Consider the following 16,387-nt stretch of genomic DNA (forward strand, 5'->3'; position numbering starts at 1 on the left):
CAGCCCCTCCCGCTTCGGCACCACTCCTCAAACAACGTCTCGCATCCTCCATGTTTCGCAAAGCTAACGTCTTCACTAGCACCAGTCTCCGACACTAACGGCCGCTATCGAAAGTCTCACAGCTCCAGAAGGCCCGATGGCGCAATTTCCCTCATTCGGCCTACGCGGAAACCAAAATAGTCCCTCGTACTGGTGGCCGGATCCACGACCCGAACCTTTCCACCATGTACCCAGCCCCATTCCCGGCCAACGTTCGGCCGTACCTACCAAACGACTGTCGTCTCGACCCTCTCTCTGTTTCATGGTCCTGTCCCAATCCGGATGATACTAGCCAGTCCATTCCACTGAGCACTGCGCCGCACATCCGGAGGAACCGTAGGATTCCCCCGGCCTGCGGCAAGGCAACCCTATCCGCACACAAGCTCTCCTCTTTATATTGCAATGAAACAAGGACACCCTCATGAAACAGCGTCTCCACGATCAACGAACATGCAGATCTTCGAACCTCGCGCCGCCAGCGTACGTACATCCCCCGCCTTTCGTCCACCGCCCCGGGTAAGCTACCCACGCTGATCCATATCCCGCCTGCGAACCGGTCACGAGCCACGCCAACGATCCAGACAATCCGACCCTTCAGCACGTGGAAGCTGAGCTTTGTGGGAGGCTAGCCGAGTATACCCACGAACTAAGAGCGGAGAGTCAATCGCTTTTGCTCATCCTGGCTTTACGGAACATATACTGGCCACCCTCTTCAGTCGGCCTTTCTTTACTTGAAATTGGGCATAAACGTGCTTCTGACATACGAGCTAGCTTGTCGTTCCTGGGCATATATAGATCCTACTACGTGGAAGCCTATCAGCATTCATGCAAGGTGTATAGAAGTACTAGTACCATCGGCACAGAGGATAATCTGATTCCCGCAATCCTCCCTCGACCCCTCGAATCAATAAGCTAGTCGTTGTCTAGCACAACCTCGATCCATCGCATCACTGGATGAACTCCGCATTATTAAGCCTCCTCTCACCCCTTCCACGGCCTCTGCCCCTACCTCGACCTCCCCTTGCGCCACTCGCACCCTTCCGCACCTTTTTCTTCTTCGGCGCCTCTTCATAAGCCGCATCGTCATCTGCTTCGTCCTCTAAACCGCCATCGTGTTCTCCATCGCCGTCTTCATCATCCTCGACCACAGTAGTCTTCTTCCTCTTTGCTCCCTTCCCCTTCCCTTTCCCCCTTCGCGCCGTCGTCTCCGCGCTCACTTGATCCTGCTCCGCCCGCTCGCCAGAAGCGCCCTCGGCATCAACGTCGACATCAACAGCGGCGGCACCACCAGCACCGCCAGTAGCAGCAGCGCCCGCACCCGCACCCTCCCCTCTCGCCCTAGCACCGATGCCCCTCAACGCATTAACCAACCGCCCGCTCCTCCCCGCGCCACCACCACCATCCACCCTCCTCGGCGCCCACGCCCCGGCCCCGACCACACTCCCCCCGTCCAAAAACGCCGTGATGTTGCTCTGCGTGCCCTCCCTCTCCCGCGTGTTCATGTCGCGGATGACGGGCACGAGCACCTCGTCCGTGCGCTCGCTGCTCCAGCCGATGGTGCTCATCAGGAACCTCCTTAGGGCGTCGAGGTCGGGCACGCCCCACGCGAAGGCCGTGGCATCGGGGTCGACGTCGGGCTGCAGGTACGCCTGCTCGACGCGGGGGTCGGGGAACGACGGCGGGAGGAACAGCTTCGTCGCGTTGGCCTTGCGGAAGCGGCGGCGAAACGGGACGGCCTGGTCGGCCTCGCGCGGGCGGGCGCCCGACTGCACGTCGCGCCACCAGTCGCGGAACGCGGCGAGGTCGCCGAATTCCGAGAGGATCTCGAGCGCGGTGACGGGGCCGACGCCGGCGAGGCCTTCGGTGTAGTCGGAGCCGAGCAGCTGGGCGACGGCGACGAGGCGGTCGCGCGACAGGCCGAACTCGGCCGCGAGGTCGCGCGCGAGGTAGCACTCGACGAACTTGGCCTGGTTGAACATGTTCTTGTAGACGCGCGTGCCGCCGAAGAGGAAGACGTCGCTGTCGTCGGTGACGATGCCGTCGACGAGGCCGAGGCGCACCAGCTCCGCGCACTGCGCCTCGGCCTCCATCGGCGCCGTCACGTACGGCAGCCCGAACAGCGACAGCAGCTGCTGGCACTCGGCCACCATCGTCGCCGTCACCTCGTCCGCGTCGCGCCGGTCCTTTTTCTGCTGCCCGCGCAGCGCCTTGAGCTCGCGCTCGTAGTCGAGCGCGTTGGCGGCTTGCGACTTGTGGTTGAGCGTCGACGCGAAGCGCGCGTGCTCCTCGGCCTCGACGGCGAGCTGCCGGAAGAGCTCCTCGTCCTCCGGGTCCGAGTAGATGGACTCGTCGTCGTCGTCGTCCGGCATTTCCTGGTGGTCCGCGAGGTCGGACGCGTGAGCGGGTCTAACTCCTGGTACGTCGGCGGGCGGTGGCGAAGGTCTGACGGTTTGCTCGGAAACCGTCGCCGTGTCGACGACCGTCTCAAACTCCGGCGAGGTTGACCTCGACCTCGGGGGCTCCGCCTCACCGCCAGCGGGCTGTGCATTCGTTTCGTGTTCTCCTCTTCCCTTCAGGCGCCCTTTCGTCGGCTGTTCGGTATCGCTCTCCGACCATTCTATAGGCTCTCCTTCAGACTCAAATGCCTTTTCCTCGATCGGTGGAGGAGCTTCGGTTTCAATGACCGCTGGTGACTTTTCTTTCATCGGCTGCACTGGAGTTTTTGGCGCTGGTGGTGACCCTTGCAGTGGTTCAGCCCTCACCTTATCCGCGAGATCCCCCATTTTAACCTCATCATCGACAGGCATCGCGTCCTCCATCTCCAAGTCGTCTTCGTCTTCCGAAGACTGAATGTCAACGACCACCTTCTTCTTCGGTGTTTCTGCATCAAGGTCAATGACTTCATTCGTACCGTGCTTCCTCAGCCTCGGTGGCTCTTGAAACTCAAACTCCTTCTCCAATTCCTTCCGATCCCGCTCTCTTTGATCCGCCTCCAGCCTCTTCTGCTCGGCGAATTCATCTCTCACATCCCGGTGCTCGGCGAGCCATGGAGGGAGCGGTTTCGCCTTCTTTTTCTCGTCGTCAGACCGCTCGAACCCGCCAGCCCGTTCTTCCTGCAGCTTCTCCATCTTCTTCTTTCCCAACAGCGAGCTGCCCAAGTTGAGCCTCTCGAACGGCAACGGCCCGCTGAAACCAGACGTTTTCGAGGGCTGCTGGGTAGCGGGCTGCGCCGATGCTGTAGGCTTCGCTGGCGTCGCTGTCTTGCGAGACTGTTCGGGGCGAGCTGATTTGTGTTTCGACTTCCGCGACTCCGCGAGCGCTGCTTGGAGATCGATGTCGTCTCCGCTATCACTTTCGTCGACCGGCTTGGCTATTCGGGCGCTCCGATTGTTTGCCATGCGCGCAATGGCGAGGCCGCTACCTTTGGTGAATGGCCTGGTTTCTTCTGCTCTCTGTTGCCCAAAGACTTCGAGGAATTCATCCTCGTCATCTTCTTCTGCTTGCGCTTGCGGGTCAGCAGGCTCGTCGTTATCTTGCTGGAGAGACATGGCAATGGCTCGCTGGAGCTCCTCATCTTCCTCATCCGCCATCCCGTTCAGCTGCTCAAATGCGCCCCCGTCGGTATCCATGTCAACGTTCTCCCACTCCTCGTCCCCATCTTCAGCTTCAACAAAAAGTGAGTCTGGATCGCCATTCCGAGGCTTGCGCCGCCTCGAAACACCAGTTTGTCGAGACCTGTAGAACTCTTGGCGTCGCTTGGATAGATCCGCTGCCAGGTTGTCGTTGGCAGCAGGTTGTAGCTTGGGTAGTCGGTTGAGGCCCTCAATTGGCACATCTTCAAAGTCGTCTCCATCCTCCCAATCATCTTCCTCTTCCTCTTCCTTGGGAGGACTACTCCGGTCAACATCAATGGGCTTGTCGAACCTGCCTTCGTCCTTGTCCACGACACCCAGCGCCCAGCCACCTTCAACGCCTTCATTCTTAACTAGCACGTACTCTCTATTCTTCTCGCCGGCCACTCTGCCACCTGCATCCATACCGTACAGCGTATCGCCGTTGTTGATATTCATCAGCCGCTGCGTGAGCTCATTCCGCTCCGTCACGCGCTCGATCTGGAACTTGGAGAAAGCCATGCGATCCTTGAACATGCTGTCCAGCTGCTCCTTCGAATACCCCATCCGTAGCCGACTGCGCAGCCTCGCCGCGTTCAGGATGTTATACCGATCGGTCGCGGGCAAGCTCAAGAAGAACGGGCTGTCGAAGTCGATCTTGGAGAAGTCGTACACGTTGATGTCCTCGCCCTGCTCGAACTGGCGCGCGTATGCCTCGAGCTCCTCCAGCGACATGATGCGCGGGTCGTTCGGCGCGCCCATCTGCGACAACGACACGTCCAGCTCGGGAAGATGGTACGCGTCCTTCTTCCTGAACCCGCCCCTCCCCTGCCTTCGCTCCCCCTCCGTCATCGTCACCTCCTCCGCATACACCACATCATCTGGAATCCTCTCCTCCCCCTCCCCCTCCCCCTCATCCCTCCTCTCCCTCAGCCTCCTCTTCCTCTCCCCCTCCTCCTCCTCCGCCCTCCTCTGCATCTGCACCGCCAACAGCTTGCCCGCCGTCCTCACGGCATCCTCCCTGCGGCCCTCGCGGCGGCTGCGGCGCGCGGCGATGGTCTGGCGCTTGAGCGGGGGCGCGCCGCCATCGAAGACGAAAACGGGCCGGATGCCGACGAACAGCAGCTTGCAGATGCGGCGGAAGAAGCCGACGACGTGGCTGTTGCGCAGCGCGTGGCCCTCCTTGTCGCGGACCGCCTTGAGGAACTGGTAGATCCAGATGGACGCGTCCACCGCCAGCCGCTTCCTGTTCAGCGTCTCCAGCTTGATCGGCCGCGCGCACGGCTGCACCACCGTCCAGAGCCCCGTGACGCCCATGATGGGGCTATTCTTTGTTTGCTGGCTGCTGTTGCGCTGCCTAGGTGGGTGAGATGATGATCGTTATGTGGTGTCGACGACGACGACGATGACGATGGATGTGTGGGCCATTGATGGCCGTCCTGGGGGAAGGGGGCGTGACGAAAGGGTTTGGGGAGTGGGAAGCTGCGGATTCCGTTGCTGACGAAAGAGTAGGGTCGCGTCTGCCTGCGCGCCACGCGATGATGTAATCGATAAGGGAACGCGATCATGTGATGCTTAGGTCTAGTTCAATCTAAGCAAGCGTCCTATTGGCCACAACCATGATGCTTCCATTTTCAAGCATGTTTCACACAGAAAACGAACCGTGCTCTTGTCAGTAGTTTGAAGTTACATCCGGGTATACTAAAATAACATCAAACCCTCCACGTACGCTCTGTTCCCATCACGCATGTATGAAGAATGTAGGAAGGATACAGGTTCCTTGGTCCATTGGACACTTTAGAGTAGAAAAACATTCAGCTGGAGTGTTTTGCTTTAATGCGTTATGATTTGATTATGTCAATCTGGTTACCGTTTATAAACGACCTTTTCCTAGCTAGCTGTAGCCAAAGTGATCCCGTTTTCTACTCTAATTGACCCTTCCAGTCCCTTCGATTATCGCTTTTTGTGCAGTGAAATAATTAAAGCCACCCACCTCCCATCAGTCTCCCCGAATGAAATCACTCTCTCGCCTTCCTGGCCCTCTTCCTGGCCCTTCCATTTTCCTCGCTGTCAAAGTCCTGCTCCGAGTCCCCGAAGCTCTCGTCATCCTCCTCCCCCAGGACGTCATTCAGGTCTTGCCACGTCCTTTGTCTCTCTAGCGCACTAAGCCGCGGTCGCTTCCCTTTAGTCGCACACGCATAGCGGCTGATGGTGCTTGAGCCCCTGAGGGGCGTCTCGCCTAGCCTCGAGCGGCCCTCGTTAGCTCTCCGACTAGGACCGGGCTTCTTGCCCCTCTGAGCTCTGCCGTTCGATGGCGCAGATTTGATGGCCGCTGGAAATTCGCTGTCTGATGAACGGGACGAGTTTGCGACCTTGCCTTTACCTTTCGCGCCTTTCTTGGTCTTGACCGCGTACGCACTGCCAGAGGGCTTCGCCTGGCCCTTCTCCCAGAAATGTTTCGTGACCTCTTCGGGATAATTGTAGTTGAAGAACATCTCGTCTCCGGGTTCCAGGTCCTTGTTCGCGAACAGGCCGATACGGACGACCGTGTTGCAAAGCATCACCCGAGGCTCGCAGTTTGGCGCCTTTGCCGAGTTGTTGATGAAGCGGAGCTTGTTGCCTGCTCTTGTACTGTCGACCTCTTGGGCTGGAGCTTCAGATTAGCCAAGATCATGGGGAACCAATATGCAAGATCTTACCTCGATTCAAATCAAAAAGGTAGTTCGTCTTGAGGTGCTGATAGACGGCGCCCCGTCTTGAACCCTCTTCCTTTGTAACAACCTCGCCTTTGTATTCTCCAACGAAGTCGCCCGCGCTGAGCTTCTCACCAGCGTATAACCCGAAGCCTTGGACCTCTGACTGGCCCAAAAGAGTGCGCCTGGGCACGTTGCGTTGAATATTGACGTTGCCACACTTTCCGTTGAAGAGAGCATCATTGTATCTGTTGATTGGATCGAGAACCTCGGCAGCCCCGCAACTCGCACAGAGATCTGGATCGCACTCTCTGTTCAAGGCCCAGCAGTCGCATAACTTGTTCCTTGAGCACGCAAGTCCTTGCGAAGCACAGGTACAGCCTCTGAAGCGTCGCTTGCATGATGCTGCACAAGCGCAAGTTTTCTCACATTGGATGTTGGCCTTGAAGCAGCTGCACTTTGCCTCTGAGCAGGTGCCCTTGTGACTGCAGGGAAAGAACGGCGGTCTCTGCTCCATAATGTGTGTCTTTGTGTTTTTCCAATAGTTAATAGATCGCCGTGCGAATGGTCCATCTTCATGGGGATGTTCTCGAGGCTGTGTATTGACGTGCTTCTTGAAATTTATACCAGAAGTCTCTGACGAAACAGATGATCTTCGAAGACCAGGTATCTTTGCGGCAGAGTCAGAGCTCTCATGAGCAACATCTGACTCCTCGCTCTCGGAAAGGTAGGTTGGCTCAGGTTGTTCCAAGATTGCGCCGTGAAAGGGACAGTTGTGCAGGTGGCACACGCGGCATGCAAGGTCTCGATAGGCGAAATCGGAATAGCCTTCAGAATCTTCAACGCGGGGCCGGCTTATAAGGTTCATTGGTTGTGCCAAAACAGACCTTCTTGCAATGTGCCAGAAGCTAAGTTGAAAGACTTCGGCCCACGCGCGGCAGGCAGTAGCAGCAAAAGCAATTTCGGATGGTTTTGATGGTGGAAGATTTTCGAGGACCATTCTCCACCTCTTCTTCTCCCGATCGTATTCCTCCCGGGTAGATTCCTTCCGTGCATTTTCCAAGTATTCGACGTGCTTAGGCTTGAGTACCTCCTCGAAATTCCTCTTCAATTCGTCTGGTGGCATCAAGAAGTATCTCAAGATGACTTCCGGCGCACAACCAATGTCGTCGAGGATTTTGTCAGCGTAGGAGCGAAGTTGCCAGCTCTGTTCAGCTTGAAGCAGCCTGCGTAGCCTGAGTTCGTCTGCAACAATGTTGTAGCGACTCTGTAGCTCATCCCAAAGCGATTTCTTGGCGTCATCCTGGTCCTGGTTGTCATCGAAGTAGGGGTATACCAAAAGCGTTCTATGGTTCTCGGCGAGGACGCTCTGTTTCAGGCTGACATAATTGGTGTATGGCGGGACTGGGACCGTATCGACGGCATAGAAATCGACTGGGTTGCTAATGATTGACCTGATTCCCTTATTGCCGTGAGAAAACACCTCTTGGGACTTTTGGTTCATCGGCTTAGCGTCCCCTGGCTTGACTGCTCCACGAGTCTGAATAGCCGGCGCGTCCTTCCAAGGAAACGAGTCTTGCGCGAATTCTACTGGCACGATGCTCGGTCCTGAGATGAAGTCACTGGCGGATTGCCCTGTCGTTGCGGGCTCTGAACAACGATGGATTCTGCGAGCTCGGCCCAAACGGAACTGGTCATGTTAGACATACAAAGGTACTGGGGCGTGCTCCCTCTTACCTTTGTGAAATACTCGCGATCTTCATGCATCTCTCTCGAGCGCTGGCTCATGATTGCTTTCATGTTAAACATCGATATATTTCCATTCTTGTCCATGTAGTCTCGTGCAATCTTCGGCTTGGCGTTTTCACCTGAAGCAACGATATAAGGAGTATCAGATTGCGAATCGGAAGGTTCCGTGTTGTCCATGCCTTCGACTGCTCCCGTGCCTGATTCTGCGATCCATTAGCACCATCCATTGACATCAGGCTCAGTTTAGGATGCAAAAGATATACTTACGTGCTGCCTGAGCAGTTTCGGCGTTTTCTACCGGTTCAGCCTTAGCGAGGGAATTTTCTGGGGGATTGTCCCGAACGCTTAGGATTGCTTCTGCAAGGTCACTGTCTTTAGCTACGAGACTCTGATCGTGTGGCCGGGAGAGGCTCGAGATCGACTCGTTATTGATGCGATCCTTGACTTCACCTTTCTCTGGTGAAGCACAGGATTCAGGTGGGGGCGTGCCCGCAAGGGTTGCGAGTTTTTCTTGCTCGGGGGCAGGCTCGGGTGTCCTAGGTCGGCCACTGGCAGCGTCTTCGGAGTGGGTTGTGTGAGTGGGATCCGGCTCCGGCTCAGGGCCCGAGGAGTTCAAGACTAAGAGTGGATGTGAATGCGGAGGCGGTGGCGGCAATAGAGAGTTGCCTTCCTGTTTCGACGTTAGACTCATAACACATGGGACATATGCCTGTAGGCCACTCACTCGCGATTCGTGGCCTGGAGACGCCAACGTGGTGGATCGACAGGACTGGTGAGTTGATAAGCTTAGCGGTCTCTCTGGGAATATGTTGCCTTACCTTGGTTTGCTGGCTTCTGAATAATTTTTTGGCCTCCCTGGTATCATCCACGGTGATGTATCCTGGGCTACCGTCGGATGCCGCGGATCTTTTTTTGATCTGACCTTCGATCAAGTCTTTTGCTGTCTCCAAGGAGCAGCCGGCGCAGGCAAGCTCATGGATGTCGCACACAAGGTCGGCGTCGATTTGAGGCGGAGGCGAGGACGTCACTTCCCATGGGTAAAGTCCCCACTTTGCCTTGACCGTCTCGGCGAATTCGAGTTGCGAAGACGAGAGGTGCGTCAATCGATCAGGGTCAAGTTCTACGGCGGGAACCGGCGGGGCCTTTTGCCTCACGTGCTCTCGTGAGTGTCCAGACGAATGCGTGAACCTGCTCGCGGTCGCTGGTGTCGATTTTGCCTCGTCTATTAACAGGTCGTCATCGTCGTGCTCGTCGGCGGCGCTGTCGTGCTCATCGTCGCTAATTACATGCGGGCGCGCAGGCGTGGAGCCATCTCCGGGTGGTGGTTGGCGGGTGCTAGAAGCTGGGGCGCCCCATTGTCGCTCTCCGTACGGGTTTCCTGGACGATGCGCAATTCTTGCTGGAAACATGGGTGGACTCTCCGAGTTTAGCGCTGATGGCGCAGCTTTAGCCGATACGCGAGTAAGCTTGTGCGCACCGCCAGCGTCACCTGAGACTGGAGCACGGGGCTTGCTGCTGCCTTCAGCTGTCGTGCTGGGAGTGCGCGCGCTGGTGTTTTGATTCCGCGGTCGCGAGTCAGGCCGCGCTTCATTGGTCGACGCCTCACCTGCCGAACCGGGCCGTCCAGCCACGCCTCCATCCGCCTCGTCGTCGCCCGTCAGGTCAATTGTTGCTGAGGCGTGCGCAGGGGCCGCTGTGCTGGCTGCTCCCGGCGCTTGTCTTCCGGGATACTCAATCGTGTACCTAATCACTGTATTCCGCGCTGGCCCATGTGCTTGCGCGTCATTGTGCGGGCCGACCAGCTCGCCAGAGCTGTCATCGTCCTCGGACCCCAAGTCGATGATCACCACCGGAGGCATGGTTGACGGTAGATTCGCTAGAATGTTAGTCGAGTGAAGCTGGCCCGTACGCCATTGAGAGCGAGAGCTTCGGCGACGCAGATAGTGTCACGGTCGGGCAGGACTTTGGCGAGGCGCAGTCAGGTCACTGGAGCATCTGTTTGCAACGAAGCTGGAGGTTTGTGTGTTTGACATGGCAAAGAAGGGAGGTGCAAACGGACACGCAGCTGGGTATGTATGCCTAGAATTCGGCAAGAACCCGGCTCCACAATTTCCTTTTCCGTGCAACAGCCGCTTCATGCAGAAACCAAGAACCATCTCTGGAACCCTTCCCAATCGTGAAGTAACGTGACAACATGAAAGCATCCTCCAGCACTCGTGAATAATACACCCAGCAGCGGACCTTGCAATTTGTTTGAGTTTCGCGCGTCGTGGCGCTTCCTTTTTGTACCGATTCAAATTGATTCGGATATCTAAGCCGATTGCCTCATCGCACCAAAGCCTGCGTCAGTACCCGGGATATTCCACCATTGCCATGCGCAAATGAGATCGGATAGTGACACCGTGTCGTCGTGCAAGAGTTTTTGATCTACCCAGCTTAGGCTACATGCCCCTTTACGTAGCTCAAAGCCTTTTTGTCCCATGAAGAAATGCAACCCGATGTAACCGCTTAGAACTTGTTGAACTTCTTGACGGCCTTGCCAGTGCGGGGGAGCACACGGAGAACGTTGAAGCGGACCTGTTGCCCGCTGTCAGCATCTTCTTGAGAAACCGCGCAATCGCGCGTTTGTGGTGCCGGGCATCGCAACTACGGCGGCGGGAGAACGTACAGTCTTGCTGAGAGGCCTGCACTGGCCAACGGTGACCTGGTCACCCTCCTCGACACGGAAAGCCGGGGAGACGTGGGCAGCCAGGTTCTTGTGCCTCTTCTCGTAACGAGAGTACTTGGGGATGAAGTGGAGGTACTCGCGGCGGATGATCAGGGTACGGTGCATCTTGGTGGAGACGACAGTGCCGGTGAGGATACGACCACGGATGGAGATGAGACCAGTGAAGGGGCACTTCTTGTCTGTAGTCTTTCAGTCAGTATTGCTCCCCGATGCAGCAGGCCGTGTGGTTGTGCGAGCGTGTTTTCGAGATGTGCCGCGTGCCATAGTGTTGCCTTCGCGCATCCGCCTCTCGCGACTCTGCCCCAACGCACACAGCGCGCCCGTGTGGAAATCCTACATACCGATGTAGGAGCCCTCAATGGCGGTCTTGGGCGTCCTGAAGCCCAGACCGACGTCCTTGTACCATCTCCTGCCACCCTTGCCGACACGGTTGTTCTTCGACTTGGAGACGAGGTTGATGTGAGGCTGCTTCTGGAAAGCGCGCTCGCTCTGGACGGTAAGCTCGGTCGCCATGGCTGCTGCGGGTTGTCTCGTCGGGGAGGATGGGTGGTGAACGAGGTCGTCGGTGTCGAAAAAAGGTCGTCGGCTCCGCGTAGTTGCTATTCGAATTCTCGCCGATGTGGGTGGCGCGCACGGGCCTTCGCTTAGGCAGTGACTAAGCGGGCCGGACCCTCGCCCGATGGGGAAGCAGCAAAACACGCGGGAACAACAAACCGACGTCAAGCTGCGACGCACCGCAACACCACCGCCCCGCTTTCCGAACCACGCCCACGACACCGCTCCGCGGACCATTGCCGCGCCTCGCCGCTCTTTGCCGCAGCAATGTCCGCCGCCCACGACAAAGAGAACATTGCGGAGGGGCTTTCGGTAGCCTCGCGCGCCAAGCCTACCGCCCTGTCGCCGAAGAAGTCCGGCGGCCGCAAGACGCGTAGCAAGAGCATCGGCCCTGGCGGCATCGATGTGCCATTGAAGGAATCGGGCGGCAATCGCAGAAAGGTAGGCCGGCAGGACCTTCCCGGCCACATGACGATCGCGTGCTGATGACGCCAGTCTGCAATGCCCGCCATGCCCGTGAAGTCCATTCTCTCCAGAGAGGACGAGGTCAAGCGACGGGAGGAGCGTCGCAAGTCCTTGGGTATGTGGAAAGTGATGAGTCGCCGTTGAGAGCCCTGCTTATGATTGCGCAGCCAAGCGACGCGTTTCGTTTGCTCCTGAAGCAACTCTCCATACCTGGGACGTCATTGAGTACATGCGCGATGCGACCTCATCATCCGCCTCTTCGAACTCTACGCGGCGCGCGTCGAACGCCACCCAGGAACCCACGTCGCCAGAGCGCGGCGTCCGCTTCTCTGGACCAGACTCTGACCCCACGGATCCGCCTTCAACACCTCCGGAGCAGGTTGAAGATGACCTTCCCTCCTCCTCGCCCGAGAAGCAACGCAACTTGCACCAGAAGAACCGGCGCCGCAGCTCGGGCATCCCACCACTTGACTTCAACAATCCTGATGACGTGCTTTCATCCAGCCCCTACAGTGGCAGTTCTGCTCCTGGAAGCGACGATATCGAGATCGCGTCGGATGATGACGACGATGACGATGGAAGCACGATGATGAGCCTGGACGCAGGCGACGATCCTACGACAGCGTCAGCCGCCTCGAATGACGACTCCACAGGCTCCAGCGCGCGACTCGACGCCGCACTCAGGCAAGCTGCGGAACAGGCAGGGACACATCATTTCCAATTCGGTGACGAGGACGAGGGTGGAGAGGCGTCAATGGAAATTGCCGGCGATGAAATTACAGCAGCTTTCAAGCCGTGGGTCCAGAAGACAACGTTCTCAGAGAACAGGGAGAACGTTCAGCCAGACCCATTTGCGTTCAATCTCCCAGGACCCAACCAGGACGATGACAGCGAGGGGGAGGAGATGAGCATGGACATAACACGTGCAATCGGAGGAATTGTCGCAGCGCCTCAAGACAAAAAAGAAGAGCTAAGCCCAGAGCCAGACAATGTAACCATGGATTTCACAACGGCCATCGGCAGCATTCAGACCGGAGAAGCCCCCAAAGAGTCCACCCGCGCCGGAACAAAGCGGCGACGGTCCTCGGCTCTCCAAGAAAATACCGACGAACAAGGAAGTCCCGCCAAGCGGCAAGCTTCACGCCGCATGAGCATCAGGAGGAGGAAGTCGGGGGCGCACGATGAGGCTCTTGAGGATGGCACCATGGACCTGACTACCGCAATCGGGGGGATCAGGCCGTCTCAGGCACAAAACAAAAGCGATCGACGCGGAAGCGTGAATTCCTCATTCGGTGATGAGACTATGGACTTCACGATGGCGATGGGTGGTATAAAGAACGACATCCAGAACACCTCCGGGGACGATACAGTGATGAGTAAGGACAACAACGAGGATCTCTCCATGGAATTTACGGCAATTCTTGGAAAGATTCAAAATTCGCGCCAGGAGACCCCCACCACTCCGGAATCTAAGAAGACTGCTGTGGCGACGCCACCCAGCAAGCGTGGAAGTGCTGCAAAGTTCACAAACAACCACCCTGAAGTTCCCAGTCCTTCGCCGATGAAAGTCAGCAACGCCGTGATTGCGAACACGGAGAGCCCGATCACTGCCCTGAAGATCCACAAGGATACTACACCCCGGAAATCTCCGGGAAAATCGCCAAAGAAATCACCCCAAAAGACACTCCAGAAATCGCCGCGTCGGTCGCCTCGGAAGAGTGCTGGAACGGCACAGCCGGATCTCGCGACAACCCCCGAGCCTGCGCCTGTTGCAAACACGCCCCAGCGGCAAAGTCCTGAGAAGTCAGTCGAGACATTCGTTGCTGGAACTGAAACTGCGGCGGAAGAAGTGGCCGAGCAGCGGGCTGAGACGCCTGTCGAAGCGGAATCCACAACGCCAATCAAGGAACCGGTGGCAAAGGCGGCCTCGATCCCGTCGCTGATGGACTCTATCAGGCTACTCTCAACTCCTCGCAAACAGGTGTTTGCGTCCCCTCTCAAGCGCGTTGTTGCCGCAACTCCCCAAAGGTCAACTCCTCGGAAGTCCCTGAGCCCCCAAAAGAGTCCTTCCCCCAAGAAGTCATCGTCTCCTCGCAAGCAGGTCCAATTCGGTGTCGATGAAGTGCAAGGCTCCGTTTTACCTGCTGAGGAGGATACCTCGGCGGTTGGTGATTCGGAACCAGTTGAGCGAATTAAGCTCCAAGAGTTTCTGGAAATGACAAACATTCGCTTCATGGATCTTACCACTACCAAGCGAAGGCACACAGGTTATCCCGGAGCTCAAAGCGCGTTTGGCAGGGGTGCCAGCCTCAGCGCTGCCGAAATCGAGGGCAAGGACGACCTGGAGACTTGCGTCGTGGCTGCCGCTTGCACAGAGCCTGAGTACCTCATGTACCAGCATGCATGCCATGAGCTGAAGAAGTACATCTCCGAGGGAAAGAATCTCGTTCGTCAGATCGAAGAAGAGGTCCACGAAGAGAATCCAGCCCTGTTCGGCGAGTACATGTCGGCGCCCGCCGACCAGCGTCAGGTCATGGATATCCAGTTCAAAAACATGAAGACGAATGCCCGCCTGAGGACCAAGGAAGCTTGGTACGGATGGCGGAGCAACCTGCTCCATGACATCAAGGCAGCCCTGACGAGGACTGTCGACAGCTTCGATCGGGATGACGCGGCGCTCAAGGAGCAGGAGCAGATCATCGACTCCACTCTACCCGCGCTTCAAGATCGTCACGCACACCTCGAGTCAGAATGCAAACAACTTCAGCGCCGCGCGGAGGAACTGAACGGTCCCGACCGTGAGGAGCTCGATGCCGCCAGGGAGCGCATTGTCGCGGCCGAAGCTGCCATTGAGGAGAAGAAGCGCAAGGTAGAGGCGCTGCAACAGCAGCTCACCGAGAAGGAGGCCGGCATCGAGGCCGTCAAGGAGCGCAGGGTAGAGTGCGAAAACGAGATCCACGCGGCGGAGCGCGTGCGCGAAGAGTGCCGCGGCTGGTCCGTCGACGAGGTCAAGGCGCTCAAAGCCCGCGTCTCGGCGCTGGAGAAGGAGCACGGCTGGCTCATCACATCGGCCAGCGCCTCGGCCGAGTCGAAGACGGTGACGATGACGTACCGCAACGACCTGCAGCTCTTCTTCCACCCGGACGCCTTCGCGCCGCACGCCGCCGCCGCCGCCGCCGCCGACCCATCCTCCTCTGCTTCGTCCCCAAGCGGCTGCCCCATCAGCCTCACCTACATCGGCGACGCCCCGCTCTCCACCACCAAGCGCTTCTTCCTGCAGGTCCTGCGCGCCACCCTGCACTCGCTCCCGCAAGCCTCGACCCGCGCCGCGCACCTCCTCGCCCACGTCGCGCGCGGCTGGGACGCGTGCCGCGCCGTCGCCGCCGACGCCCGCCGCCTCGCCCTCGCCCACGCCGTCGACGAAGCCATCCTCTCGGACGAGCGCCTCGCCGTCTCCGCCGCCGTGCTCCTGCCCCAAGTCCAGTCAAAGGTCGCCGTGTCCTTCGAGATCGCCGTCGACACGTACAATACGAACGACGGCGACGAAGGGCGCGATTTGGCCCAAGGTCTCAGGACGCGTGTGAATGTTCGAGCGCAGGCGGTTTATGGCGAGGCGTACAAGGAGGCGAAGATGGCGGCGTTTCTGCAGCAGTGCGTTGGTGAGGAGGTCAGGGTTGGCGGGCGCCCCGGGTGGGGCGAGGCGGTGGGGGATTTGAGGGAGAGGTTGGTGGCGAGGGGGAGGAAGGCGGGGAGGGTTGGTTGATTGATTGAGTGGTTGGTTGGTTGGTTTGTTGTTTTTCTGGTTAGGGAGCGCGCTTTTTTGGTGTTGGTGGTGTTGTGAGCGAGCGAGCGAGCTGTCTGATATCGCTATTTGTTTTTTCTTAACGACGGGATGAGGTTGGTTTGGGGGCGTGGGCGTCTCTTTTGGGCTTTTTTTCCTTCTTCGAGTCGGATTGGTTGGTTGGATTGGATTTGGGGCGTTGAGCAGTACAGCCTAGGCAGGCGTCTTTTGACCGCTTTTCCTTTCCCCCCCCCCCTTTCGGAAAAGGAAAGGTGGTCTTCTTTTGTTTAACTTTTGCTCTTGGGGACTACTGCAACAAATTGCTAGGTCTTTGGATTCCTTTCCGCTCTTTTGCTTTCGTTCTTGGTTTTGACCTCTTCTTTTCTTTTTTTTCTTTTTGTTCCCTAATTGGACAGAAGTTGTCTATCTTTTACTTGACTAATATCATTATGTGCGCTTCTGTGATGATGATTACATGTATACAGTGACTGCGACTACCTTTTAGATAATTATTTGCGCATTGGCGAATATACTTTGCTGGGACACGTAGTATCTAAAGCTTCGAGACAAGTGTTTCGATTTTTTCTTTCTTTTTGTAAGTGATGGTAAAGTCGAAGATGTGAGTATATTCGTGATCTTAAGTAAAAAACATCTAGCGCATTTAGATACTTGCTTTAATTGTCCGAGGAACGAACAAAAGGTCATCTTCTACGTTTTACGAATCGGTGACGAAAGTCGCTTGCTGTGCGTGGTGGACTGGAATTAA

At 57.4% G+C, this 16,387-nt stretch overlaps 4 protein-coding genes across 4 annotated transcripts; 1 reads left to right on the forward strand and 3 right to left on the reverse strand.

The window, feature by feature from the left end:
- Positions 1-986: 986 nt before the first annotated feature.
- On the reverse strand, positions 987-4,967 carry RAD2 (DNA repair protein rad2; the record flags this gene model as incomplete). The annotated part of the gene is made up of 1 exon (XM_066781044.1): positions 987-4,967. One exon carries the CDS (start codon positions 4,965-4,967, stop codon positions 987-989), a length of 3,981 nt encoding a protein of 1,326 aa, XP_066628990.1.
- Positions 4,968-5,668: 701 nt separating this feature from the next.
- On the reverse strand, positions 5,669-7,847 carry SLS55_009649 (uncharacterized protein; the record flags this gene model as incomplete). Its single annotated transcript, XM_066781045.1, has 3 exons — positions 5,669-6,297; positions 6,350-6,654; positions 7,231-7,847. The coding sequence occupies 3 exons, from the start codon at positions 7,845-7,847 to the stop codon at positions 5,669-5,671; spliced, it is 1,551 nt and encodes a 516-aa protein (XP_066628991.1).
- Positions 7,848-10,600: 2,753 nt separating this feature from the next.
- RPS11B (40S ribosomal protein uS17) lies at positions 10,601-11,333 on the reverse strand (the record flags this gene model as incomplete). Its single annotated transcript, XM_066781046.1, has 3 exons — positions 10,601-10,669; positions 10,761-10,999; positions 11,162-11,333. 3 exons carry the CDS (start codon positions 11,331-11,333, stop codon positions 10,601-10,603), a joined length of 480 nt encoding a protein of 159 aa, XP_066628992.1.
- Positions 11,334-11,642: 309 nt separating this feature from the next.
- Positions 11,643-15,603, forward strand: SLS55_009651 (uncharacterized protein; the record flags this gene model as incomplete). Its single annotated transcript, XM_066781047.1, has 3 exons — positions 11,643-11,816; positions 11,871-11,955; positions 12,008-15,603. 3 exons carry the CDS (start codon positions 11,643-11,645, stop codon positions 15,601-15,603), a joined length of 3,855 nt encoding a protein of 1,284 aa, XP_066628993.1.
- Between the last annotated feature and the right edge of the window lie 784 nt (positions 15,604-16,387).

Source organism: Diplodia seriata, assembly GCF_021436955.1.
Source record: "Diplodia seriata strain FDS-637 chromosome Unknown scaffold_10, whole genome shotgun sequence".
NCBI classification, from domain to species: domain Eukaryota; kingdom Fungi; phylum Ascomycota; class Dothideomycetes; order Botryosphaeriales; family Botryosphaeriaceae; genus Diplodia; species Diplodia seriata.